The sequence below is a fragment of the Narcine bancroftii genome, chromosome 3, assembly GCF_036971445.1.
Source record: "Narcine bancroftii isolate sNarBan1 chromosome 3, sNarBan1.hap1, whole genome shotgun sequence".
Lineage (NCBI taxonomy): Eukaryota > Metazoa > Chordata > Chondrichthyes > Torpediniformes > Narcinidae > Narcine > Narcine bancroftii.
Window position 1 is genome coordinate 218,998,255 of NC_091471.1, and position 26,233 is coordinate 219,024,487.

The 26,233-nt window shown below is 41.0% G+C and overlaps 1 protein-coding gene across 6 annotated transcripts; it reads left to right on the forward strand.

Annotated features, from left to right (window-relative positions):
- The first annotated feature begins 217 nt into the window (after nucleotides 1-217).
- Nucleotides 218-25,369, forward strand: tmem128 (transmembrane protein 128). 6 transcript variants are annotated; one of them, XM_069926632.1, is made up of 5 exons: nucleotides 218-281; nucleotides 5,784-5,952; nucleotides 8,127-8,268; nucleotides 13,493-13,654; nucleotides 14,111-14,283. In XM_069926632.1, the coding sequence occupies exons 2-5, from the start codon at nucleotides 5,856-5,858 to the stop codon at nucleotides 14,214-14,216; spliced, it is 507 nt and encodes a 168-aa protein (XP_069782733.1). In that variant the 5' UTR covers nucleotides 218-281; nucleotides 5,784-5,855; the 3' UTR covers nucleotides 14,217-14,283. The 6 variants fall into 6 exon arrangements, with proteins under 6 accessions (XP_069782733.1, XP_069782736.1, XP_069782737.1 ...); XM_069926635.1 differs by lacking the exon at nucleotides 14,111-14,283 and adding an exon at nucleotides 14,307-20,084 and having other exon boundaries at nucleotides 219-281; XM_069926636.1 differs by lacking the exon at nucleotides 14,111-14,283 and adding an exon at nucleotides 24,198-25,369 and having other exon boundaries at nucleotides 226-281.
- The last annotated feature ends 864 nt before the right edge of the window (nucleotides 25,370-26,233 follow it).

The window sequence follows — 26,233 nt, forward strand, 5'->3', positions numbered from 1 at the left end:
TGAAGGATTTATGGAGAACCAAAGTTGCAGATCTTAAGATTCTTCCTGGAAGGGACGCCACTTTTGAGGATGTTGTACAATTTTTGGAATGGCATGTGCATGTTTTTGGAAATATTAAGGATACTTCAATAACCATATAACCGAATAGATCCTAAAGATGTAAAAAAAGTCTAAGTCATTGTCTCAACAGAAACTGAAGGGAAGTACAAGCACAGGAAAGAACAAGGAAACAAAGGAGAAGGAAGATCAGACTGTCCAGGAATGTGGTTTGTATTGCAAAGGTAAATATGCTTTAGAAAGATGTTCACGATTGGAGAAAAAGTCACATGACAAGCAATTAACCTTTTTAAAGAAGAATGGAATATGTTTTGGCTGTTTGCGTAAAGGACACATCAGCAAAACTTGTAATAAGCAACTCAGTTGTGATATATGCAGTTTAAGGCATCCCAAGTTACTGAATAATCAGTGAAGTAAAGTTGCAAAGGAAGTCAAACAATCTGAATCCAAGACTATTGACACTGTCAGAGAAGATCCTTCAGCTTCAGTTCAGACAAAAAGTCTTACTGGGGCCAGTGACAGAGCCCTCTGAACAGTTCCTGTGCAGGTTAAAGCTAAAAAAGGGAGCTTCATACTGAAGACCTATACATTTCTTGATCCAGGAAGAACTGCATCATTTTGTACTGTTGAGTTAATGAATAAACTTAATCTTCATGGTAAAAGATCAGATCTTATTGAAGACAATGAATGATGAAAAGAACATTGAAACTAATATAGTTTCAGGTTTAGAGATTGCTGGATTGAATAGCAATGAACTTTGCGATCTTCCAAATGTATATATTCAGAAGACTATGCCTGTAAATAAGGAGAATATTTCATATCAGCATGATATCAGCCAGTGGGATCATCTAAAAGATATTTTCTTTCATAAGATTGATGCCAAGATCAAGATGTTAATTGGATTAGATGTACCAAAAGTTCTCAAACATCAAGAAGTAATAAGGAGTTAAAATGATGGACCTTATGTTGTGAGAACATTGCTTGGATGGACAATTTATGGACCATTAGAAGGAAAAATGAATAATGATCGGAAGACATTGAACAAGAACGTCAACAGAATTTCAGTTGTCGAACTTAATGATCTGTGGGAACAACAGTTTAAAATTGAATTTCATGAATGTCTCAAAGATATTCAAGAACCTTCAAAGCAGGTCAAGCAGTTTCTGGATTTAGTTTCAAATCTGCTAAACATGTTGATGTCATTACTGTAATAACATTACCTTTGAAAAAGAGGAAAATTTGTTTGCCAGATAATAAATTAATTGCAAAACAGCGTATGCTGACTTTGAGGAGAAAATTCAAGAGAAATTCTTCCTTTCATTTGGAATTTGCAAATGTCATGTTAGAAGTGATAGCCAAGGGTTATGTAGAAAAGGTATCAGAAGATATCTTGGAATGTAAAGATGGTAAAAAATAGTATTTACTTCATCATGGAGTTATACATCCACAAAAGAAGTAACTTCACATGGTATTTGATTGTGGAGCATCATTTCAAGGAGTTTCATTGAATTCTCAAACTCTACAAGGTCCAGATTTAACCAGTATTTTAATAGGTGTTCTGATAAGATTTTGTAAAGAGCCTATTGTAATTGCACCAAACATTGAAGCGATGTTTCATCAAGTGAAAGCACCATCACAAGATCGTGATTTTCTACGATTGTTATGGTGGTCTAACGGAGATTACAGTAAAGACACCATTGAATACAGATTAACAGTTCATCTATTTGGAGCAACATCATCACCAAGTTGTGCAAATTTTGCTCTCAGGAAATGTGCTGAAGATATTGAAGAGCAATTTAGTTCTCAAACTATAAGCATCATCAGAGATAATTTCTATGTTGATGATTGTCTTACTTCAGTGGTTTCAGAAAAAGAAGCAATAGATCTTTATCACGAGTTAAAGGAGATCTGTAATAAAGGAGGTTTTTTTCCCATACAAAATGGATTAGCAACAGTCGAGATGTATTGGCTGTTTTTCCTGAGGCAGAAAGAACAATGGAGATAAAACATCTTGACTTGGATTGTGATGTTCTACTGTCGAAAGAATTCTAGGAGGGCAATGGTGTGTTCAATCTGATGTTTTCAAATTCAAAATTGTTTTGAAAGAATGGGCTTTGACAAGAAGATCGTAAACTCAGTATACGATCCTTTGGGAATATTGGCACGGGTAGTATTAATAGCCAAGAAAATTCTCAAAGAATTGTGCAGAAGAAAATTTGGTAGGGATGAAATTATACCAGATTCCATCGCACAAGATTGGATAAATTGGATTGAGAGTCTTAAAATGTTAGAAAGTTTTGAAGTCAATAGATGTTTTAAACCAACAGTCTTTGAAATTGCCATATTTGTTCAATTATACCACTTTGCTAATGCAAGCAAAGGTGGTTTTACTACTGCCAGTTATTTAGTATTATGAAATAACCAAGAGTGAGTGCATTGTGGATTTGTAATGGGAAAAGCCAGACCAGAATGGCTCCATTACAGCCAGTCTCCGTACCTCGAATGGAATTGATTCCAACTACTATGGCAAGCAAAATGAACATTGTTTTTAGAAGAGAATTTCAGGTGGATTTAGCAGGCTCTATGTTTTGATCTGATAGTAAATCAGTGCTTTAAATACATAATAAAACCACAAGGTTTTGTACCTTGGTGACTAACAGAGTTAATGAAATTGAAAAGGTTTTGCATGCTAATCAATGAAGATATGTTAAAACAGTGGATAATCCAGCTGATATGGCTTCAAGAGGATCAAAAGTTCAATTGTTTCTGAAAAGAGCCAACACCTGGGTGTCCGATCCTGAATTTCTTCCGCGATTTCAAGAAGAGTGGCCTCAAAATCCAGAAAAGTTAAAAGAAATTTCAATGGAGGATCCTGAAATCCAAAAGACTAATGTAAATACTATTCAAATATCTCATGAAAATTATCCGATCACTCAATTAATTTCCTATCACTCTTCATGGTTTCGTTTGAAAAAGGCAGTAGCATGGATTCTTAGGGTTAAAAATTATGCTTTTAAATCCTATTAAGGAAAAGAATCCGAAGACTTGAAAGAGCCGTTACCTAACAGTTGATGAGTTGGCAAATGCTGAATTATCGATATTTTGTTTTTATCAGAAAAAGGCATTTGATACCAAGATATCAAAATTGAAGAAGAATCTGAATGTTACAAAAATAAGTTGAGTTTACAGGCTAAATCCTATTCTGGTAAATGATGTATTGAGAGTAGGAGGAAGATTGGGAAAAAGCAATAATTCCAGAAGAAGTGAAACATCCAATTACATTAGCTAAGGAATTTCATATTTCTGAATTTATTGTTCGACATATACATGAGAAAACAAGTCAAGGTGGTTATAATCATGTTATCAGAACTGTACCAGAAATATTGGATACTTGGTGCTTCAACATTGATCAAAAGAATTATATCAAAATGTGTTAATTGTCAACATGTAAAAGCTAAACCTGGACAATAACAAATAGCAGATTTGCCTCAGGACAGAGTTTTACCTGATCAATCCCCAATTGCACATTTATTTTGGAAAAAATGGATTAAAATTTCTTTCATTATTACAAGAATGACAAAAATGGTCTAAAGTGAAACACAATTTTCTTTATGGAGATGTTGTAATTATCATGGATGACTCTTCACCAAGAAATTCTTGGTTGCTGGGGAACATCGTGGATACAGTTCCAGGTAAGAAAGGTTTTGTTCAGCAAGTGCAGATTAAAACCAAGACTGGTTACTTAAATAGACCTATTACTAAAATCTGTCTTTTACAAGAAGCCGAAAGTTTTGATTTCTAATCTTGTACTTAACATATTTACTTGTATATCTGTAATAGTAATTATATATTAGCCATTAATGTCTAGTATAATAGGGGTTGGAATGTAAAGGTTAAAACTTTGTATTTTTGATTATTAGTTAATTTTGTGCCTGTCTCTTTAAGAGAACTACTGTTCATAGTGTTACCACAGTGACTATGATGTAATATGTTGTAATATCCACCCGAACTAATGACTTGCTCATTATTCAACAAGATGTAGAGGAAGCGTGAGCATGAAAAATTTTTCTTTCAATTTTTTTCATTTCTATAGATACTTTTTTGCATCACTTTAAAATTTGTGTATTCTTTAAGCTAGTATCTCGAAGCTTTTGTATCATTATACAGAAAATACTTTATTATTCATCGTTATGAAAGCCTTAATGCAAAGCTATACAAAATGTTTATCAATTTTATGACTGAATTAAAGGTACATAAAATAACAGCCATAGTATTTGATTTGTTGGATTAAAGAAAATGAAATTTGGAATATTGTAGTGCGTGCTTTGGAAGATAGCACTTTGAAATTAGGATAAGGAAAGTGTTGTCTATAGATGCCCAGACAGATGAAGTTCCACCAAATTGTGGGTGGTCTCAATCTGGCAGTGCATGAGCACATGGACAGACATGTTAGCAAGGGAAGGGAATGGGGAATTTAAATGGGTGGCCACTTGGAGATCCTTGCTATTGCAGTGGACAGAGCTGCATGGTGCACCAATAACAACCTTGCACTGAGTCTCACCAAAACTAAGGAGTTGATGATTGACTTCAGGAAATGAAACCCAGAGGTATACAATCCAGTGATCATTGGGGGATCAGAGGTGGACGTCGTGAGCAAATTTAAGTTCTTGGGAGTCACTCTCTCGGATGATCTTTCCTGGACCCAACACACTAATGTCATCGTGAAGTCAGCACATCCAGCGCCGTTACTTCCTCAGGTTTGCGGAGGTTTGGTTTGACATTGGAAACCTTTGCAAACTTCTACAGATCTGCAGTGGAAAGTGTGCTGACTGGCTGTATCAAGGTCTGGTATGGGGATACCAATACCCCTGAGTGCAAAGGCCTCCAAAAGGTAGTGGACACAGCGCAGGACATCACAGGCAAAACTCTCTCAACTATCGAGAACATCTACAGGGAATGCCGCCATCAGAGAGCAGCAGCAGTCATCAATGATCCACACCATCCAGCACACTCTCTGTTCTCACTGCTGACATCAAGGAAGAGGTCTAGGCACCACAAGATTCACACCACCAGGTTCAGGAACAGCAGCTACCCCTCCACCATCAGACTCCTCAAAGACTCAAATCAGGGACTCATTTAAGGACTCTTGTGCATTTTATTGATTTTCTTTTGTTCTCTCTGAATTGCACATTCATTATCTGTTTACTGTTCTTTTATTTGTTTACATGTTTATGTTGTGCACAGTGTATTTTTTGCACCACTAGTGATGATTCTGCCGCACGGCATGAAATAGGAAATCTCAGGATTGTATGTGAATGTATCTGACAATAAATCTGAACTAAATTGGTTTCAAATAAAGAGCAGACTATTTGAAATATTGAAGATAGGGATGGGGTGTGGTAGGGCTGGGAAGTAGAAACGTTGAAAAATTTCCAGCTGGAGATTCACCAATACTGGGATGATACAGGCACAGAGCGGGGCTGGGTCAGGGCGGGAACAGAGCGGGGTGGGGTCGAAGTGGGTGGGGTAGGGGCATAACAGGAACGGAGCAGGGTCACAACGGGAACGGGGTGGGGCCAGAGCAGAGCGGGGTTGGGAATGGGGCTGGTCAGGGTGTAGTCGGGGCGGGAATGGGGTATGGCGTGGAGGCGGGAAATGCCACAATGTGGGAATGACTCCGAAAGGGCGGGAAAGGTCTACCAACTGCACTCACTTTTCACCGCCAGGGGGCCGTGTATCCCACGCGGAGACACCACCTGTGACGTCAGTTGGTGTCGACGTCGTTGAGCAGCGATAAGATGGCGGCGGACGCGGAGGCGTTGCTGAGGGTGAGGAATCGTTTCCGCCAGGACGCTCAGGCCGTGTTCACTGGGGACGCGTTGCGCTCCACGGCAGGTGAGCGGCTCGCCGGCACCCAGCTGAGCCCCTTAAATCGGGCCCGGCGTGTTCAGGCGTCGCTTCCATTCCCGGCATCGGTACCCGTTCATTCTGGAGCCCCGCTCCCCGATATTCCTCCTCCACACCCTGTTCATTCCCCCTCCACCCCCAGTTCATTCCCCCTCCACCCCCAGTTCATTCCCCCTCCACCCCCAGTTCATTCCCCCTCCACCCCCAGTTCATTCCCCCTCCACCCCCAGTTCATTCCCCCTCCACCCCCAGTTCATTCCCCCTCCACCCCCAGTTCATTCCCCCTCCACCCCCAGTTCATTCCCCCTCCACCCCCAGTTCATTCCCCCTCCACCCCCAGTTCATTCCCCCTCCACCCCCAGTTCATTCCCCCTCCACCCCCAGTTCATTCCCCCTCCACCCCCAGTTCATTCCCCCTCCACCCCCAGTTCATTCCCCCTCCACCCCCAGTTCATTCCCCCTCCACCCCCAGTTCATTCCCCCTCCACCCCCAGTTCATTCCCCCTCCACCCCCAGTTCATTCCCCCTCCACCCCCAGTTCATTCCCCCTCCACCCCCAGTTCATTCCCCCTCCACCCCCAGTTCATTCCCCCTCCACCCCCAGTTCATTCCCCCTCCACCCCCAGTTCATTCCCCCTCCACCCCCAGTTCATTCCCCCTCCACCCCCAGTTCATTCCCCCTCCACCCCCAGTTCATTCCCCCTCCACCCCCAGTTCATTCCCCCTCCACCCCCAGTTCATTCCCCCTCCACCCCCAGTTCATTCCCCCTCCACCCCCAGTTCATTCCCCCTCCACCCCCAGTTCATTCCCCCTCCACCCCCAGTTCATTCCCCCTCCACCCCCAGTTCATTCCCCCTCCACCCCCAGTTCATTCCCCCTCCACCCCCAGTTCATTCCCCCTCCACCCCCAGTTCATTCCCCCTCCACCCCCAGTTCATTCCCCCTCCACCCCCAGTTCATTCCCCCTCCACCCCCAGTTCATTCCCCCTCCACCCCCAGTTCATTCCCCCTCCACCCCCAGTTCATTCCCCCTCCACCCCCAGTTCATTCCCCCTCCACCCCCAGTTCATTCCCCCTCCACCCCCAGTTCATTCCCCCTCCACCCCCAGTTCATTCCCCCTCCACCCCCAGTTCATTCCCCCTCCACCCCCAGTTCATTCCCCCTCCACCCCCAGTTCATTCCCCCTCCACCCCCAGTTCATTCCCCCTCCACCCCCAGTTCATTCCCCCTCCACCCCCAGTTCATTCCCCCTCCACCCCCAGTTCATTCCCCCTCCACCCCCAGTTCATTCCCCCTCCACCCCCAGTTCATTCCCCCTCCACCCCCAGTTCATTCCCCCTCCACCCCCAGTTCATTCCCCCTCCACCCCCAGTTCATTCCCCCTCCACCCCCAGTTCATTCCCCCTCCACCCCCAGTTCATTCCCCCTCCACCCCCAGTTCATTCCCCCTCCACCCCCAGTTCATTCCCCCTCCACCCCCAGTTCATTCCCCCTCCACCCCCAGTTCATTCCCCCTCCACCCCCAGTTCATTCCCCCTCCACCCCCAGTTCATTCCCCCTCCACCCCCAGTTCATTCCCCCTCCACCCCCAGTTCATTCCCCCTCCACCCCCAGTTCATTCCCCCTCCACCCCCAGTTCATTCCCCCTCCACCCCCAGTTCATTCCCCCTCCACCCCCAGTTCATTCCCCCTCCACCCCCAGTTCATTCCCCCTCCACCCCCAGTTCATTCCCCCTCCACCCTGACATTGCTCCTCCCCCCTCCACCCCCTGTTCATTCCCCTACCCCCCCACCCACCCAGTTCACCTCTCTCCGATCTCTTCCCCCACTCCCTGCCATTCCCCCTCCTATACCCTGCACCTGCTCTTTCCACCACCACCCCATCCAGTTCATCATTCTCCGATCTCTTTCCCCCCCACTTCATAATTTGTCTTAATATGCTTAAATCTTTCCAAATTTTTTTCACTTTAATACAGGACCAAAGGGAACGTAGAAAGGTCCCTACTTCCTTGTTACATGTAAAATATTTATCAAAATAATTTGACATGTCCATTTAATTTATATGGAGTGTAGTATAATTGATGTAAAAAAAATTGATACTCATTTAATCAAATGGTACAGTATAGACTGTTTTTAACAATGTCATTTGTTGATGAATAGATTTAGAAGATGAAGTAAAGAAGAAAGAAAAACCACTTCCTCGATTTAACATACACTCGGTATTTTGGATTTTATCTTCCATTGCGGTGACCTACTATGTTGATTTTTTTTCCACAATTAAAACAGATTATCGAATTGAAGGGTAAATAATTTAAATATATTCTTCTCTATTCCTGTCCAATGGGAAATTTCAACATGTAAGAAATAATGTTTTTTAAAGTTCTTTTTAATTTTGGCCTGTAATTGGTATTGTCAAAGTCCTGTTTGTAACACATGAACCATGAAAAGATCTGTGAGGTGAATTCACTCTTGCGCTGAATACCCTTGTGATCAGAAACACGATCATTGCATGGCATTTTACATGCTTCTTCCTGGAAGATAGGGATAGCTCATTAGGAAAAGGGAAGAAGTATTATAAGTGTTGGGGTTGTGAAAAAATGTACCATTCAGGAGTGTATTACATTATGGGTCAGCCCACAATGTGCTGACCTATATACAGTGCCCCAGAATGTTTACAACAAAGACACTTTTTTTTCTTTATTTGCCCCAGTGTTCCACAATTTTAAATTAAAAAAAAAATCAAATAATTCACGTGATTAAAGTGCACATTCCAGATTTTATTCAACGTTATTGTATACATTTTGGTTTGACCATGTACAGCACTTTTTAGTGCTCATTTCTGGGCACTGTAAAATTTGGGACATTGCAATGTATATTAAAGTTGTTATGCTTATGTATATTCCTTGCTTGCAATGACTACTTGAAGTCTGTGATTCATGGACATTACCAGGTGCTGAGTATCTTCTCTGGTGATGCTGTGCCAGGCCTCAACACTAGCCACCTTCAGCTCCTGCTTGTTTTGGGGGCTTGTTCTCTCAAGTTTTCTCTTCAGCCTATGGAAGGCACACTCACTTGGATTTAGTTCGGGTGACTGACCTGGCCATTCAAGACTTTTCCAGCTTTGAAATACTCCTTTGTTGCTTTAGCGGTATGTTTAGGATCATTATCTTGCTGTCGGGTGAAGTGCCATCCAATGAGTTTGGAGGCATTTGCTCAAACTTGAGCAGATAAGAGGTTTCCATTCATCTCAGAATTCATTTTGGGCTACTGCCATCAGCTGTTACATCTTTCATGAAGAAAAGTGCATCAGAACCTTGGCATCCATACCTGCCCAGACTACAACACCCCCACCACTATGTTTTACAGATGAGGTGGTGTGCTTTGGATCTTAGGCAGTTCCTTTACATCTCCATTCTTTGTTCTTGCAAACTGTAATCTGGCCATCCTGTATCTATGGCTAACTAATAGTTTGCATCTTGCAGTGTAACCTCTGTATTTCTGTTCATGAAGTCTTCTGTGGACAGTAGACATAGACACATCTGCACTTTCCTCCTGAAGAATATTTCTGATCTGTCAGACATGCATTGGGAATTTTTCTTCATGATGAGAACTCTTCTGTCATCAGCAGTGAAGATCTTCCTTGGCCGACCAGTCACTTTGCAACTACTGAGCTCACCAATATGCTATTTCTTCTTAATGATGTTCCAAACAGTTGATTTTGGTCATGCCAAGGTTTGGGCGATGTCTCTTATTGTTTTATTCCTGTTTTTCAGCCTCGTATGGCTTTGACTTTCATTGGCATAATCTGGTCCTCGTGTTGAAAAATGGCAACTACAGACTCCAAAGTTGATTAAAAGCAAGCCTCACTCTCTCATAACTGCATCAATGAAGCAATTAAACATACCCGAGAACTCACAAACACCCGTGAAGCCAAATGCAAAAAAAATTATGGTGCCCTGAAATGAGTAGACTATGTATATAAAGTGCTGTAATTTCTGCATGGTTAAACCAAAATGTGTACAAATAATTTTGATTACAAATTTAAAACTATGGCTCACAGGAGCAAATAAAGGAAAAAAAGTATTTGTCCCATAAATTATGGAGGGTACTGTAAACCTATTCCACAATGATCTAATCCTTCTCTACCTCACACCTATAACGCTCTATTTTTCTTGCATCCATGCCTATTGTACCAGTCTTCTCTATGACTACACCTGACAATGCATTCGAGACACCGTCACTCTGTGTGGGAGCGGGGGGGTGGGGGGGGAGGGTGGGGGAAATATCCTTTGACATCTCCTAAACTTTCCATCACTCACCTTAAAAAGATGTCCTCTGGTATTTGCCCATTTGCTTTTCGACACTGCAGGGAAAAGATGCCTCTCATAATCTTAGATACCTCTATTAATTCTTAATGATTTGATCATCTACTTGAGAACTATCCCACAGAGGATCCCCAGAATGTTCCATTCTGATCTCCACCTGATGGGATTGTAATCAAGTGTGTATATCTGCTGTTACGAGGTCAGTGAACCCCATATACCAGCAGCAATAGAAATACACTAAAGCAATGGTTCCTTAAACAAATGAGTATAGAACAAGATTAACACTTAACTTATCAACACTAAGTTATTTACACAACGTGTCGCCCCCCCAACCTAATCTAACCGTAAGTGTGTGTAATGTGTTTTCAAGAAAGTTTACTGGGCAATCTTCCGCTGTCCACGTTTTCAATTTTAGGTTCATTGAGGAGTCTAATTAGGGTGGGAAAGAAACTCCTTGAATATGGCCATGTGTGATGTTGCTAATTAGGCAGAGCAGTTCCCCTATCACTCAGTGAGGCACCCTCATAGGAATCTTTTCAATGCTGTAAATGCAGAAATTGTTGAAGAATGAAGGTGACATGCCATATTTCCTCAGGCTTTTAAGGAAGTAGAGGCACTGTTTTCTTGGCTGTTGTGTCAACCAGGACAAGTCACTGGAGACATTTACCCCGAGGAACAAAGCTGTCCACTATATTTTTAGTCATACACCACGGTATTAAGGCCCACATCTGTGCTGCCCAATTTACACCCAATTAACTTGCATCCTCTCCTCATCATACCCATACGTTTTGAACGGTGGGAGGAAACCAGAGCCCCCAGGGGAAACCCCCACAGACATGGGGAGAACTTAAACTCCTAACAGACAATGTAGGATTTGAATCCCAGTCCCAATCGCTGGCGTTGTAAAAGCATTGAGCTAACCACTACGGCAACCGTGGGGCACTACCTCATCACCTTTGATGAAGAATGGGGAGTGAGCTTCATCCCTCTTAGAAGTCTGTCACCAATTCCTTGGTCTGACTGACATTGAGGAAGATATTGGTGTTATGACTCCAAGCTACCAATATTCCGATTCATTGTTGTTAGCAATCCTGCCTACATGATCTTAAAAAAATACTTAACTTCAGTACCTCTTGCCTTAAAATTTTGCTTTCATGATACCTTATCAATGAGGTTTTGGCTTCCTTTTGCTTCAGGGAAAAGAATCCATTCTCAACTCATAACTAAAGTTCTCTGTTCCATGCACTCTTCAGTACAATAATTTCTCTCCTATGGAGTAGCATCCAGAGCTGTGCAAAATACTGAAGGAGTGGCCTAATTAGTGCCTTGGAAAGTTGCAACATATACACTGATAGGTTGGAGTACAGTAAAACGCCTGGTATCTGGCACTTATGGGGATTGGTAGATCCCAGATAAGTGTATTTTCCATTTGTTTGAGACTTGCTCATTAACTAATACACCTGCATTAAGATTAAACAGTATAAAAGACAAAAATACTATACTTACACTGAACAGATTTGAATTGCTTGTAAAAATGAACCTTAAAGCAAAAATGAACCTTAAAGCATTTTACTTTATTTTCAGTCACGTTCTTTGAAAACATTTAACCGTCACTGCATCTACAGGTTCCTCCCCCTCCACAGAGCCACCCAAAGATAAACAATAACATAGATTATCTCACTTCCCCCCCCACCCCACTCCAAGTTTACAGCCTCTGGTTGGGGAGTCTCTTACTAAGCAGGGATAAGGAAATACATTAAGAGAGTCACCCCCAACAGTGAGCGGCATCAACCAGCTCTTCATCCTGGGCAACACCATTGCTGTTCCCCACAACTTTATTCAAACAGCTGCTATGAGTTAAACTTGACCAAGACACACTGCTGGCTGAATATTTGCACTGAAGGTTTGTGTTACCTTGTGTATTTTTTACTACTATTTTCTTCTTATTTATCTTAATTTTTTTTTTTGCTGGCTGCTTGCATTCCAGATAGAGATTTTTCTGTATATATGTTTCCATTTTCAGAGAAATATGGACTTGGATATTTCAGTCTTTTTGTCCTTCAGTACTTCCTACTGCCCTACCATTTACAATACATGTCCTACCCCGATTTAACTTTAAAAAAAAATGTTTCACCTTGCACTTAACCTGCTAATGCTCCACCCAACTTTTCAAATGGTCATAGCCTTAGATATCCTTCCTTTGTCACCAATTTTGTCGAGCACCTTCACTTCATTTGCCACCACCAGCATTTCCTGGTGGCTAGCCATTTTAATTTTACTTTCTATTCCCATTCTAACATGTCTTTCAATGCCCGACTTTGTTGACAATCGAGGCCGTACATAAACTCGAACAACACCTTGTATTATGCCTTGGCAGTGTCCAACCAGACAGCATCAACATCAACCTCCAATTTCTGGTAATCTTTCCTCCACTCCTGGTTTTCTACCCTCCCCCTGAACTCATTTGACCCCTTTTCTCTTCCTCATTCCCCTCCCTACCTTCATGACGTGCCTGTCAACCACTCCATGCTTCCTCTTGCTAGCCACTTCCTCCTCTTTCCACAATTTCTGTCCTCTCCTTATCCCTCTGCCTCTTTCTCCTATCACCTTTAATTATTCTCATTTCTTTCCCCACCCACCCCTCAAACCTGTATTCATTATCACCAGCCAGCTTGTGCTCTACCCCTTTTTGTTTCTGGCCAGTCCTGATGAAGAGCTTTCAACCTGAAACATTAATTGTCTTTTGCTTTCCATGGATGCTACCTGACCCACTGAGTACCTCCAGAATTGTTTGTTGCCACCAGTTTTCTTGTCATCTGCATACTTACTGATCATACCTCCTATGTTCACATCAAAATCATTAATGTATATCAAAAACAACATGTGCTGGTACACTAGATATAATTCTGCACACAGCTGATACCTGTGGACCTGGAATTATGGCTAGAGATGTTTTTGCATGGCTGCAATATAATGTTGAGAATGAACTATTATTCCATTTGGCAAAGTTAATTTAAAGGACCACTTGGGATATGGAGCAGTCTGATGGTGTTTGATGAATAGAAATAGCAAATATGTATCCTATTTACAGTGATAACATTTATCATGTGTGATGAGGATGTACTGAATTTTTAAAAAATATATAATGTAACAAAATTTTAGCTGTATTTACACTGCTCACAGCCTTTTCTCTCTTTCTAGTCGCTGGTTCCTTTTGGGCAGCTCATTACTGATAATTAGCTTGCTTATTGCTATCTACTGCATATTTTACTTGGAATGGTACAGAGGAGTCAGGGAATACGAGCAGTATAATCCTACACTAGTACCTTCAGCTACAGCTGCTTTTGTTGCTGCAACGGTGTGGTAAGTTTTTAGTTGATGTTCTGTAATTGGTCTTTTATTGCAAGGTTAAGGTTACAATAAATGTAACTAAATTAAGTAGCAGTTTGGCAATGGTAGAAAAATAGACTTTTGTTAACAACTTGGGGTAATTAACTGATAAAACAAATATTATCCAGTTTTCTTTGTTGCTTTTTGTTAATAGTATTTTGAGTCACATGAAAAAGATAAAAAGACTTTACACATTTTTAAAGATTTATTTATTTATTCAAAATAACTTTGCTTCTTTTGAACAATTGTCAGTTTAAAAAAAAAAGTCTATTAGAGAGATTAAATTTAAGAAATTTGCAAGTTAGGAATTTTGTTCAGTCTAAATTGAACACTTTTCCTCGAATCGCAGATTCAAATATTCTTGAAATATCTTTTGATCTACAATTTGTTCAGTGGATTGATATCACGTATTTATATTGATTATTGTAGCGGTTGCACTGGTGAACCAGGTCACAGAGGTGCAAGCTCACACTGGGCTGACAGCACAATGGACCTGGTGGGGGGGCCACAAAGGATCATGGAGTGGTGCTACTAATAAAGTCTGAGGGTTCCAGTAAAGTCATTTGGTTGGTTCAGCTCACTCACAGCTTCTGTGTGTTTTTTTTCCCTTTCATTTGCTGCACAGCCCACCGACCACAGTGGTGACCTTAATGGTCCAAAACAGCATTTTGGACCCCACAATAAATGATATGGCCCACAGAACGCAGTCTCGCTAAAGCTACCGACCTTTTAGACCTCACAGCCACTAGTCTGGTTCAAACAGGCTGAAGCCCAGTTTCAGGTCCAGCAGATCACCGCAGACTCCACAAGATATTAATATGTGATCAGTTCGCTCGGCTAGGAGACTACTGGACGAATCTTCAGCTTATATCAGCCACCACCCGCTGACAGGTATGACCCAATTAAGGTGCTCCTTATCTTCACCTTCAGCCTTTACCGCCACGATCGAATGGCACAGCTGCTCCACATGGACGACCTGGGTGTCTGCACACCTTCTGCCCTTATGAGCGATATGGTGGCATTAATGGATGGCCACAGGCCCTGTTTACTATTGAGCAGATATTTCTCGAACAGATGCCGGAAGACATCCACCTGCTCCTCGCAGATGATGAATTCAGCGACCCACGCAGGTTAGCAGCCCGTGCAGATATCCTGCCCAGTGACTCATCTCTCTTCCACTCCATGATACCTTATCAATGAGGCCAGTGACAGCCACAGCAGGTGGAGACTCAAACCTGGAGCAGTGGGGTTTCTACCATCAAAAAATGGGGTTCTGGAGCCTGCTGCTGCCATCCACCTTGCTCTCATCTGGGAAATGCCAGGGCCAACCATTGCTGATGGCTACAAGTCAACCACCGAGACAGCCTCCTTTATCTATGGGACTGGCACTCAGGGCGGCATTTCCTCTAGGACACAGACAGAGATCAGCATCTTGCCCCCCTCAAACAGAGTTCCTCCACATGCCACTCAACCTCAAAAAATAGTGCAGACTTTCCAGAGACTCATGGACTCAGTGGGGCGTGGCCTGGATTTTGTTTTTATCTACCTAGACAACATCCTCATCATCATTCGTTCACCACAAGAGCACCTAATGCACCTGCATCTGCTTGATCAGTGACTGAGTGACTATGGCCTAGCCATCAACTCAGCAAAATGTCAGTCTGGCATGACGGCCATCAGTATCCTTGGGCACCACATCGATCGACACGGGGCATTCCTCTTCCATCAAAGGTTGAGGCCATTTATCAGTTCGCCAAGCTAACTACGGTCAAACGTTTTCAGGAGTTCATTGAGATGGTCAACTTCTACCATCCTTTCCTTCTGTCAGCTCCCAGGATCATGCGACCTCTTCAAGCTGCTGTTCAGTCAGACCAAAGAACTCAACTGCAACGCAGAGTTTTTGGCAGCTTTCGACCAGGCCAGACACACTCTGGTCAACACCACCCTTCCAGTGCTTTTGCGCATTATTACACCCACTTCCCTCACAGTCAATGTATCCAACATGGCCATCGGCAATGGTCCTGGAACAGCTGATTGATGGACATTCAGCAGACACCTGCAGCCCCCTGAGTAGTAGTGCGTTCGGCAAGGAGTTGCTATCACTCTACCTTGCTGTACGCCATTTCCTTAAAGGATGAAATTTCATGGTCTTCTCTGATCACAAGTCCTTCACTTTTGCCTTCGCCAAGGTGTTGGACCCATGGTCAGCAAGGCAGCAGCTTCACTTCTCATATCTCAAAGTATACGACAGCTATCACGCACATTTCTGGCAAGAACAACCTCATGGCTGATACTCTGTCTCATACGTTCATCCTGTCTGTGCACTCCCTGTCCCCTGGAATCGACTATACAGCACACACAGCAGCAGGATGGTGAGATATCAGCCTATTGCACTGCATTCGCAGGGCCACAGCTGAAAGACGCGAGTTTTGTGCCATCAGAAGCCACACCTCTGTGACGCATCCACAGGCCGACCTAAGCCCATTGTTCCAACCACATTTACACCCAATTAACTTGCATCCCCTCCCCATCATACCCATATGTTTTGAACGGTGGGAGAAAATCCGAGCCTCCAGGGGAAACCCCCACAGACATGGGGAGAACGTACAAACTCCTAACAGACAGTGTAGGATTTGAATCCCAGCCCCAATCTCTGGTGCTGTAAAGGCATTGAGCTAACCACTACGGCAACCGTGCTGCACCACATCACCTTTGATGAAGAATGAGGAGTGAGCTCCATCCCTCTTAGAAGTCTGACACCAATTCCTTGGTCTTGCTGACATTGAGGAAGATATTGGTGTTATGACTCCAAGCTACCAATATTCCGATTCATCGTTGTTAGCAATCCTGCCTACATGATCTTAAAAAAAAATACTCAACTACAGTACCTCTTGTCTTAAAACTTTGCTCTCATGATACCTTATCAATGAGGCTATGGCTTCCTTCTGCTTCAGGGAAAAGAATCCATTCTCAATTCATAACTAAAGTTCTCTGTTCCATGCACTCTTCAGTACAATAATTTCTCTCCTATGGAGTAGCAACTAGAGCTGTGCACAATACTGAAGGAGTGGTCTAATCAGTGCCTTGGAAAGTTGACGTGCTACATGGGTTGGCCCACTCATCCATCTGGGCGACAACTCAACTGGTCACACACAGATTCATGTGGCACTGGACCAGAACTTGCCTGTACTGTCAGACATCCAAGGTGCAGAGGCACCTGAAAGTCCCTCTTCTGTCCTTCCTGCTGACACACAGATGATTTGACCACATCCTCGTGGACATCATGAGGCCACTGCCAGTTTCCAGAGGTGCTACGTACCCATTCACGATGATGGACAGGTTCACGATAGCCGGAAGCTGTCCCGCTCTCGGGACACTTCCACAACATTCTGTGCCAGGGCCCTCATTGCCAACTGGATAGTCTGTTTTTGGCCTTCCTTTCAGTCTCACATCAGACATGCGGCATAGTTAACGACCGGCCTATGGACAGCATTGGCATAGCTCCTAGATCTTGGGAAGGCTCCACAGCCTACTACGTACAATCTAAGCCTGGTGGAAAGGTTTCATCAGCATTTGAAAACAGCCCTCATGGCACAGCTCCTTTGTGTACTCATATATACTACACCTGTTTTCTATCACTTAGTTTGTAGTCTTCTTCATCTGTAGCAATTTAAGACTGCTCTAGATATTTATTTAAGACTCCCTGCCTTTCCTACCCTTTAGGTAGTGCATTCTAGATTCTACTTCCCCCAGGGTGAAAAAAAAATTTCATCAGAAACTATCCAAAACTTTTACTCAATTTAAATCTGTGCTCCGTCTTGTACATCTGCTTTTAAAAAAAAAAATCTACTCTTATGTATGTCCCTCATATTTTAATTTACCATTGCTCAGTCAGGTCTATTGTCAGCCTTTGCTCCAAAAAATACAACCTGACAATTGAAGTATTCCGTGCCAGGCAAAATCTACTCTGTACTCTCCACTTCAGCCTCAATAAAATCTTTGGAAAATTTTCACATATGCATTAAAGTTATACATAATTGTTTTGTTCAAAATACTCTCTTCTTTGGCTTGGCTTCGCGGACGAAGATTTATGGAGGGGGGTAAAAGTCCACGTCAGCTGAAGGCTCGATTGTGGCTGACAAGTCCGATGCGGGACAGGCAGACACGTTGCAGGGGAAAATTGGTGGGTTGGGTGTTGGGTTTTTCCTCCTTTGTCTTTTGTCAGTGAGGTGGGCTCTGCGGTCTTCTTCAAAGGAGGTTGCTGCCCGCCGAACTGTGAGGCGCCAAGATGCACAGTTTGAGGCGATATCAGCCCACTGGCGGTGGTCAATGTGGCAGGCACCAAGAGATTTCTTTAGGCAGTCCTTGTACCTCTTTGGTGCACCTCTGTCACGGTGGCCAGTGGAGAGCTCGCCATATAACACGATCTTGGGAAGGCGATGGTTCTCCATTCTGGAGACGTGACCCACCCAGCGCAGCTGGATCTTCAGCAGCGTGGACTCGATGTTGTCGACCTCTGCCATCTCGAGTACTTCGATGTTAGGGATGAAGTCGCTCCAATGAATTTTGAGGATGGAGCGGAGACAACGCTGGTGGAAGCGTTCTAGGAGCCGTAGGTGATGCCGGTAGAGGACCCATGATTCGGAGCCGAACAGGAGTGTGGGTATGACAACGGCTCTGTATACGCTAATCTTTGGGAGGTTTTTCAGTTAGTTGTTTTTCCAGACTCTTTTGTGTAGTCTTCCAAAGGCACTATTTGCCTTGGAGAGTCTGTTGTCTATCTCGTTGTCGATCCTTGCATCTGATAAAATGATGCAGCCGAGATAGGTAAACTGGTTGACTGTTTTGAGTTTTGTGTGCCCTTTGGAGATGTGGGGGAGCTTGTAGTCATGGTGGGGAGCTGGCTGATGGAGGACCTCAGTTTTCTTCAGGCTGACTTCCAGGCCAAACATAATAGTGATTTTAACCCCCCCCACCCCCCCCACAGAATTCAGCCCCAAAGGAAAAAAAAGACATTACTGAATAAAAATGAAGATTAATAAAACTATTTACAAATCTTATCTTGATTTTAAGGAATCGGAGGACCTAAATTAGGTGATTACAACCTAATTCCTGCAATTTGAAGATATGGTTCCCAAATCTTGAAAATTTTCAAATTTATTCCATAAATTATATGTAATCTTTTCAAGTGGTATACAATTATGTATTTCAATATGCCATCTATCCATCCCCAAATAAACATCCAACTTCCAAGTTACTCCTATGCATTTCCTCACCACTGCTAGGGCAATCTTTACAAATTATTTTTGATATTTATTTAATTTCAATTCCAATTCTGTATCAAATATATTCCCAAGTAGATATTATGGAAATTTGACTTTTGTGACTAGTTCTTAAAAAACCCAGTTCTATTCAAATCTGGGTAGAATGTAAAAAAAAAGAGTACTTGTATCCCGAAATCCAAAACACTTATCTGAAAAATTTGAATTTAATCCATTTAATTTCTGAGGAGTAAAGAATTATTGATATAAAAAAAATTGTACCATCCTATAACAAATATTGGTCATACTGTCTTGACAAAATTCTAGCCAAGTTTTCTCCTGAATAAAGGTACTATGACAAAGTTAGTTAACGTTAGGTATAGGTTGGTAACTTATAACTCTATACATCAATTATATTTAACACCTGAACATATGAAATGATACAAATTAAGTGCTTCAGATTGTATTTTTCGATGCAATGAGCAGAAGAGTACATTTTTGCATTCAGTTTGGGCATGTGATAAGATTAAAGGTTTTTGGGCTAAATTAAGAGACTGTTTGCAGGAAATCTTGAAAATATAATTTTCTCTAGACCCAAAGATTTTTTTTTATATATGTAAAATTGGGGACCTTACTGAAATGGCTTTATTACGTAAATTAGATAAATTTCAAATGGCATTTTTGAGATTGGCTTTAGCTGTAGCAAGGAAAGGTATAGCTGTTTCATGGAAAGATCAGACAGAGCTTAGCTTACAAAGATGGCATTCAGAAATGAGGTCATGCATTCCAATGGAGAAGATAACTTATCATATAAGCGATCAATAGTATAGATTTTAAAAGATTTGGAGCCCATGTTTGGATTATTTTAATTTGAAAATCTGAAACTGGTTGTGTGCGGCTGGATCTTCACTTTGACGTTGTTCTTATCTTTTTTTCCTATTAAAAAAGAGGAATAGGGGTTAGATTTAGGTTAAGGGGAGGGGTAGAGGAGGGTGGGGGGCTTAGGTTGTAGAAAAAAACTAAAATCTATAAAAAAAATTCTACGTAACCATGTAAATTGCTTTTTGATAATTTGTTAATTTTACTTCTGCAATTATGGGTATTACTTTGTTTTCTAATAAATAAAATATTTTTTAAAATTTCTCCTGAATTTGTCTCTCATCTTTATCTCAACTTATGAACTCCTCATTTATACATTCTTTTTGTAAAGTTTTATTGAGATAAACTTTTTAATGGACGTATCTGTAATTAAATTTTCCAAAAAAAACTTTGTTCCGGTAATACCAGAGCTGGTCTTAATTTTTCCCTTAAATATGCTTTTAATTGATAAGAAAATATTGTATTGTTTTGTATTCCATATTTGTTTTTCAATTGTTCAAATATCATTGAAGTTGTACCCTGAAAACAATCTTTTATTCTCTTAATTCCTTTGTTAAACCAAATATTTAAAAATTGATTACTTATTGTAAAAGGTGCAAGTTTATTTTGAATTAATATCATTCTTGATATCTGATAATTTCTCATTCCCATTTCCAAATGTATTTTGCTCCATATTTTAAAAAAATGTTTTAACAAAGGAGTATCTCCGCTTAACAATTTATCATTCCATTTATATACATTTTTCTGGAATTTCTATTTTTTCATTTCTATCTGAATCCATGCTGGTTTCTCTCCCTCTTCAAAGGAGAGAGAGAGGAATATCAGTTGCATTGCCATACTCAATAAAGTCTTTTGACCCAACATGTTGATTGACCATTTCTCTTCATGGATACTTCCTGATCTGCCAAGTCTGCCCATCTTCTCATTGTTAGTTCAACATCCTGGTGAACCTTTCTTCACCCTTTTCAAAGTCTTTGCAGCCTTCTATGGCATGGTGGCCAGAAGTGTTCACAGTACTCCAAATGTAGCTCAACCAAAAATTTGCACAGCTGACTTCTGAATGTCAAAACACAATGCCTTCTTTACCACCAATTAATGTGTTGCCATGTTCAAAGAGCAATGGATTTCCATCCCAAGGTGGCTCTGCATATCAATACTCCCAAGAATTGTGCTGCTTATGCTATACCTTCCTCTTGCAGTTGAATTTGCAAATGTGTCCACCATTTCCCCATCTGTTCCCTATAAACCCATCATTCCCATATTCTTTGTCAAAAATAATTTACAAGGATATAATAAAGTTATGTCACCACACTTTTGTTAACATTGTATCATTGGACATTTACCAGTCAACCACATCACTCTGAAATATATTGTTATGTATATATTTGATCTTTGTTCTGATTTTCCAACTTATTTCTACCTGTCAGCATGTACCATGTTTGTAAACTGTAAACATTGGTAGGACTGAAATGAGTGTTTACACTCTCATCAAGAAGTCTACAAACCATCTTAAGATGTGCTTTCTTTTACAGCTTTAATATCGCACTGTGGCCAGTATGGTCCTTCTTTACTCCCTTTATCCTTTTCACTCAATTTATGGGTGTGATAATGTTTGTATCACTCCTGGGCTAATTATCTACAGGTAAGCTTTTAATATTACAAGTCTGACTTTGATATTTAATGATACATCAGTTTTTTGGCAGATATCAAGTCTGAAAATTACTGCAATTATTGAAGATTTCACTTGTGATACCACAGTAGATCCTATCATTGAACTGTAACTGTAATTAGTAACTATTTCTGACTATTGTTACAGGCCCAGAGGACCCCAAAACCCAGCAGCAATAGAAATTCACCAAGACCATGGTTACTTAAACAAGTCATTTTTAATTTTCTTTAAACATGAAACAGGATCAAACTTTAACTTATTTACTATTAACTTAACTCCCTTCTCACTCTAAGCGCACATGTATGTAATGTGCAAGTTCAGAAAAGTTCTTTGATTCACAGTCCAATTTCACTCTCACTCCTCCAAGTTCACCAGTATCAAGCAATTCTTATACTGTGCACAGAATTTAACATTTATGAACTTTCACCAACCTCTGGTGCTTTAAGGTAATTGGTTACTACTCAAGAAGGTTCTTGTTGGTTTCAGAAAGAGATTTATTGCTTGTTGGACACACACAAACTGATTCCCTCTGATCTGCCACTTCAGTGTCTTGCCGAAGAAACTTGCCCTATCAGAGTTTTCCAAATGATAACCTGTTCTTCTGCAGGTCATCAGAGTTCCTTTTGTTTCCCTTATTTCAGGTGAAACACTCTAACCAGCCATTTCCTCTTGTATGGACCACAAGGGTTTTCAACAGGCCAAACTCAGAACTCACAACCAAAATGGGGTTTCAACAAGCTACCAGCTTGTCATGATTGCAGAAACAGTTCTCTCTCTTAGAGAGAACTTTTTTGGTCTCCTCTCTCTGCTTGCAAAACCACATGACCTTTTTAAAAACAGCAAACTGCTTCCAGACAGATTGTGGCACCAGACCAAAACTTCAGAGCCAGTTCATCTGTTGCTTTCAAAACAATAATCCATTACTCCACAGCATGTCCAATTAACACCAACATATGAAGTCTCTTGAGCTCAGGTTCTTCTATTGGCACCTCCTTATGAAAACTTCCAGCAAAGCAGTTTTCATTATCTTTACAAAGGCCCTGGGCCTGGAGTGTCTGGTTTCAACAAAGCTCTTGCATTTTAAATGAGATCTGTTTTGTGAAGTTTTTTTTGTGACCTACACTCAAAACCCCCACAATCCATCTTCTTCAAAAACATATCTATATACAATATAAAATATGATATAATCTGTCACACTCCTGTATATTTAGCTCTTTCTGTACTGAGATAATTTGATATTTACTATTGTAGTTGGAGTATCTTGTGTATCTGTTCAGCTGCAGCAAGCAAGAATTTCTGGAATATGTACATTGTATGTGTACAATTATAAACTCAAAGCATTTGGGGTTTTGGTAGATATGGATTAACTTCAAATATCTATGGCTGTTGCTTTAGTTCCTAACTAGTTAATCGCAGCTGGAGAGAGTTGAGGGAGGGGAGAGAATGAGAATTTGGACGCCCAGATTTTGGGGAATGAACATCTCAGAACATCCATTCGAATCATACATTAATAAAAGCATCCATTTGAATGAATGGTTTGGAATCCAATAAATTTTAATAGATTATGGAAGATTTTCTGAGAGTGCTCTATTGATTTGTTTTAGTTAGTATTAAAATATTTTGGGTTTACCTCAATTCTTTTGCAACTTCTTTGAAATTTTTCACTCTGATGTGATCAAAGTTCAGTTGATTGCCCACATATTCTGACTTTGTTATCCCAGCTTGTAATAAGACAAATTGGGTAGTTTGTACGATGACCCACCACTTCCATTTTCTTCACTGGTGAACAAATTAAAAGACATGGAACATCCCAAATTACATGTGCATCTTTTTGACTGTTGTTTTCCCCTTTCTTCACCTCTTTCTTGGTTATGTTGTTCTCATGATTGTAACCTTGCATGAAGAGTAAATACTGTTGATAGACTGAGTAGTTGGTTGAATTGAGTTATCCAAGAATAGGCCACCATTGTCTTTTTCTGTGCTCTATTTACCCTGATCTTCATTCATTTTTCTCATCTCATCTCATCCCAGGAACCATTAAATGCAAAGAATTGATCTTGAGAACCAGATGTTTTAACTGTCAACAATACTTAATCAACTCTGCTTTTGATTTGGGTTATTAAATTCACCATAATTAACTTTTCACAAAATTAGCAGGCAGGTAACCTTTCAAATGTAGTCCTTCATTGAATACTCTGTCATTGCTTATTTAGGTGGGAGTAAAGAAAATGAACTTAATTATAGCATTGTCACCATCATTGTCCAGTTAGATCATGGGTAGGTATTTTAAATTATACAAATGCTGGTAGGTCATTATTATTTTACCAAGGAGTATTTTTCATTTTCTCTGATTTCAGAGCTCAGTTTGATGTCTCCTGCAAATAAAGATGGTCTTTCATGAAACTCTTTTCAAGTTCAGTGCATTTAACCCCCAAAAAAATCACTTTAAGTATAATCTTTCCTTTATCTGTAATTAATTTATGAAACGACTATTTTTAATCAAAGCTAAAAGAAATCACAGTTAAGTAGTTCTGTGAAGTGTAATTTAAAAATGTAATAAAATTTTCAAAATTATGAACGAATTTGTGACCTTCAAATACCAGTTTGGATCTTCTTGAAACTGCAGCTGTGAACTGCCAAGAAAATTTGTAAATATATTTGTCAGCCATTGTTCTCCATTTTGTTTGCATTGTATTTTTTTAAAAAGCAATCCAAAACCTAGAGAAGTGCCAACTGGTCCTAGAGCATGGACGCAGGAGGTCCCGCCGCATCGCTAGCATGGACGCAGGAGGTCCCGCCGCATCGCTAGCATGGACGCAGGAGGTCCCGCCGCATCGCTAGCATGGATGCAGGAGGTCCCGCCGCATCCCTAGCATGGACGCAGGAGGTCCCGCCGCATCCCTAGCATGGACGCAGGAGGTCCCGCCGCATCCCTAGCATGGACGCAGGAGGTCCCGCCGCATCCCTAGCATGGACGCAGGAGGTCCCGCCGCATATACAGACTTTCATGTTTTACTAGTTCTTTCTTCCGGTACTTTATTTTCATCAACAAATGCATCCAAGGTTGCCTGTAAATACATTTTAAAGTAAAAGCCAGATTATAAAATTCATCCCTTTGAAAATGCTGCACCAACTCAAAAAGAAAGAAATTGAAGAGGAAATTGGTGCTTCTATTGTTTGTGTGTTGCCCAACAAAATAATACCATATATTTTGGCATACAAGTCGATTGGCAGATAGGTTGATTTCCCCCCCCCCCTTTTTTTTTAAGCCACATTTGAATGGTTTTATGGTATATCCGGCATTTGTCTACCCCCATTTTCAGGCTGCCTGGGCCTCCCAGTAACATCCCAAAATCTATTTATTTTTTAAAAACACCCCAATCGCCAGGTAACAGTTGTAAATTAAATTAAAAATTTTTAAACATTTTTTAATATCTTGGCCTACTAGGTAGGAGCAGCTACCTCAGGCTCTATAATTTTAGAATGTCTGGATGGATTATGGCGGTGCCCGGCAGTGGGGAGGTGCTTCCAGGGCCAACTACTATGCCAAATTTGCGCTTCCAGGGTTGACTAACACACAGAATCAGTGCTTTTGACCTGAATTTAAAGTCTCAAAAATATATCTGGTGTACAAGTCGACCCCCCCCACTTTTTTTAATAAAGTGATTTTTGAGGGTTTTACATTTACTTATACGTGAAAATATATGGTACACGATTTCTATAACTTCCAATTCCATGAAAATGGTATGTAAATTCTTGAACATTGTGCAGGTGTTTGACACTATTGTCATCCAGCTATAAATTTTCATAGCATTTCTATATTTAAAACCTTGAACATTTATGTACATAGCAAATGAAATTAAACATCCTCATTTACAACTTGTTGATTGTGCATACTTCAAGTATTAAAAACAATAACTGCCTTCAATTGCCATATACATTCTCATTTTTGGCAAAACTCAAATTAATGTACTGGTCTAGTAAATGTTAATGCTGTATGGTTATTAATGAAATATTGAGCATAATATTTGACTATACAAATTCTGTTGCTCCAAAAGGAGAGATCAAATTCATTTATCCAAGCAGTGGTGGATTTTCATTAAAATGAAATAACTGTTCAACCCCATAACATCCAGATCTTTCATGCTTGATATTCTGTATTCAAGCATCATTTCAAAATTGCCCTAGAGATTAGTATCTTTTCAGACATCTTTGCAGAGGACAAGTTACATTGTCTTATGCTACAGCAGCTAACTGCCAAATAAAACCATGCAACAGACAGCTTGCGATTTCTGAGCCAGTATCATTGATACATCTTTCTCACTGAGCAGTTATGAGTCAGAATTGTCCAGCATAGATTCAAGATTCCTTTGTCATGTAGTAGTGCAGAACATGTAATATTACACAAAATTGCCTTCTGCCTGCCATAAGGCAGACAGAGTCTCCATTAATGTGGCCTGGCACCCCTTACAGTGAGAGAAAAAAAGCAAAAGTGAGTCCCTTCAGTCACTTGAGTATCTGTGGCTTTGCCTCGAGTGATCCTGCAGCCACAGATTCCTGTTCAATCCATTGGGAACCCAAGCTCCAGATCCAAATCTCTGACACGATCAGGAAGCCTTCAGCGACTGAGGCCCTTCAGGAGCCCTTCTTGTCCTCAGCACCATCTTGAATTTCAGTTCTGATACCTGGTTCCCATGTTTCGAGCAGCACACAGCCCTCAGCCGCTGAGCACCTCACTAGTTG

What these genes read in the sequence shown, in the direction of transcription:
- tmem128 (XM_069926632.1), top strand. Translation starts at nt 5,856, where the DNA reads ATGGCGGCGGACGCGGAGGCGTTGCTGAGGGTGAGGAATCGTTTCCGC. An exon ending in ACAGATTATCGAATTGAAGG is followed by an intron (nt 8,269 to 13,492) that starts GTAAATAATTTA and finishes CTCTCTTTCTAG; the next exon opens with TCGCTGGTTCCTTTTGGGCA. An exon ending in TTTGTTGCTGCAACGGTGTG is followed by an intron (nt 13,655 to 14,110) that starts GTAAGTTTTTAG and finishes TGATTATTGTAG; the next exon opens with CGGTTGCACTGGTGAACCAG.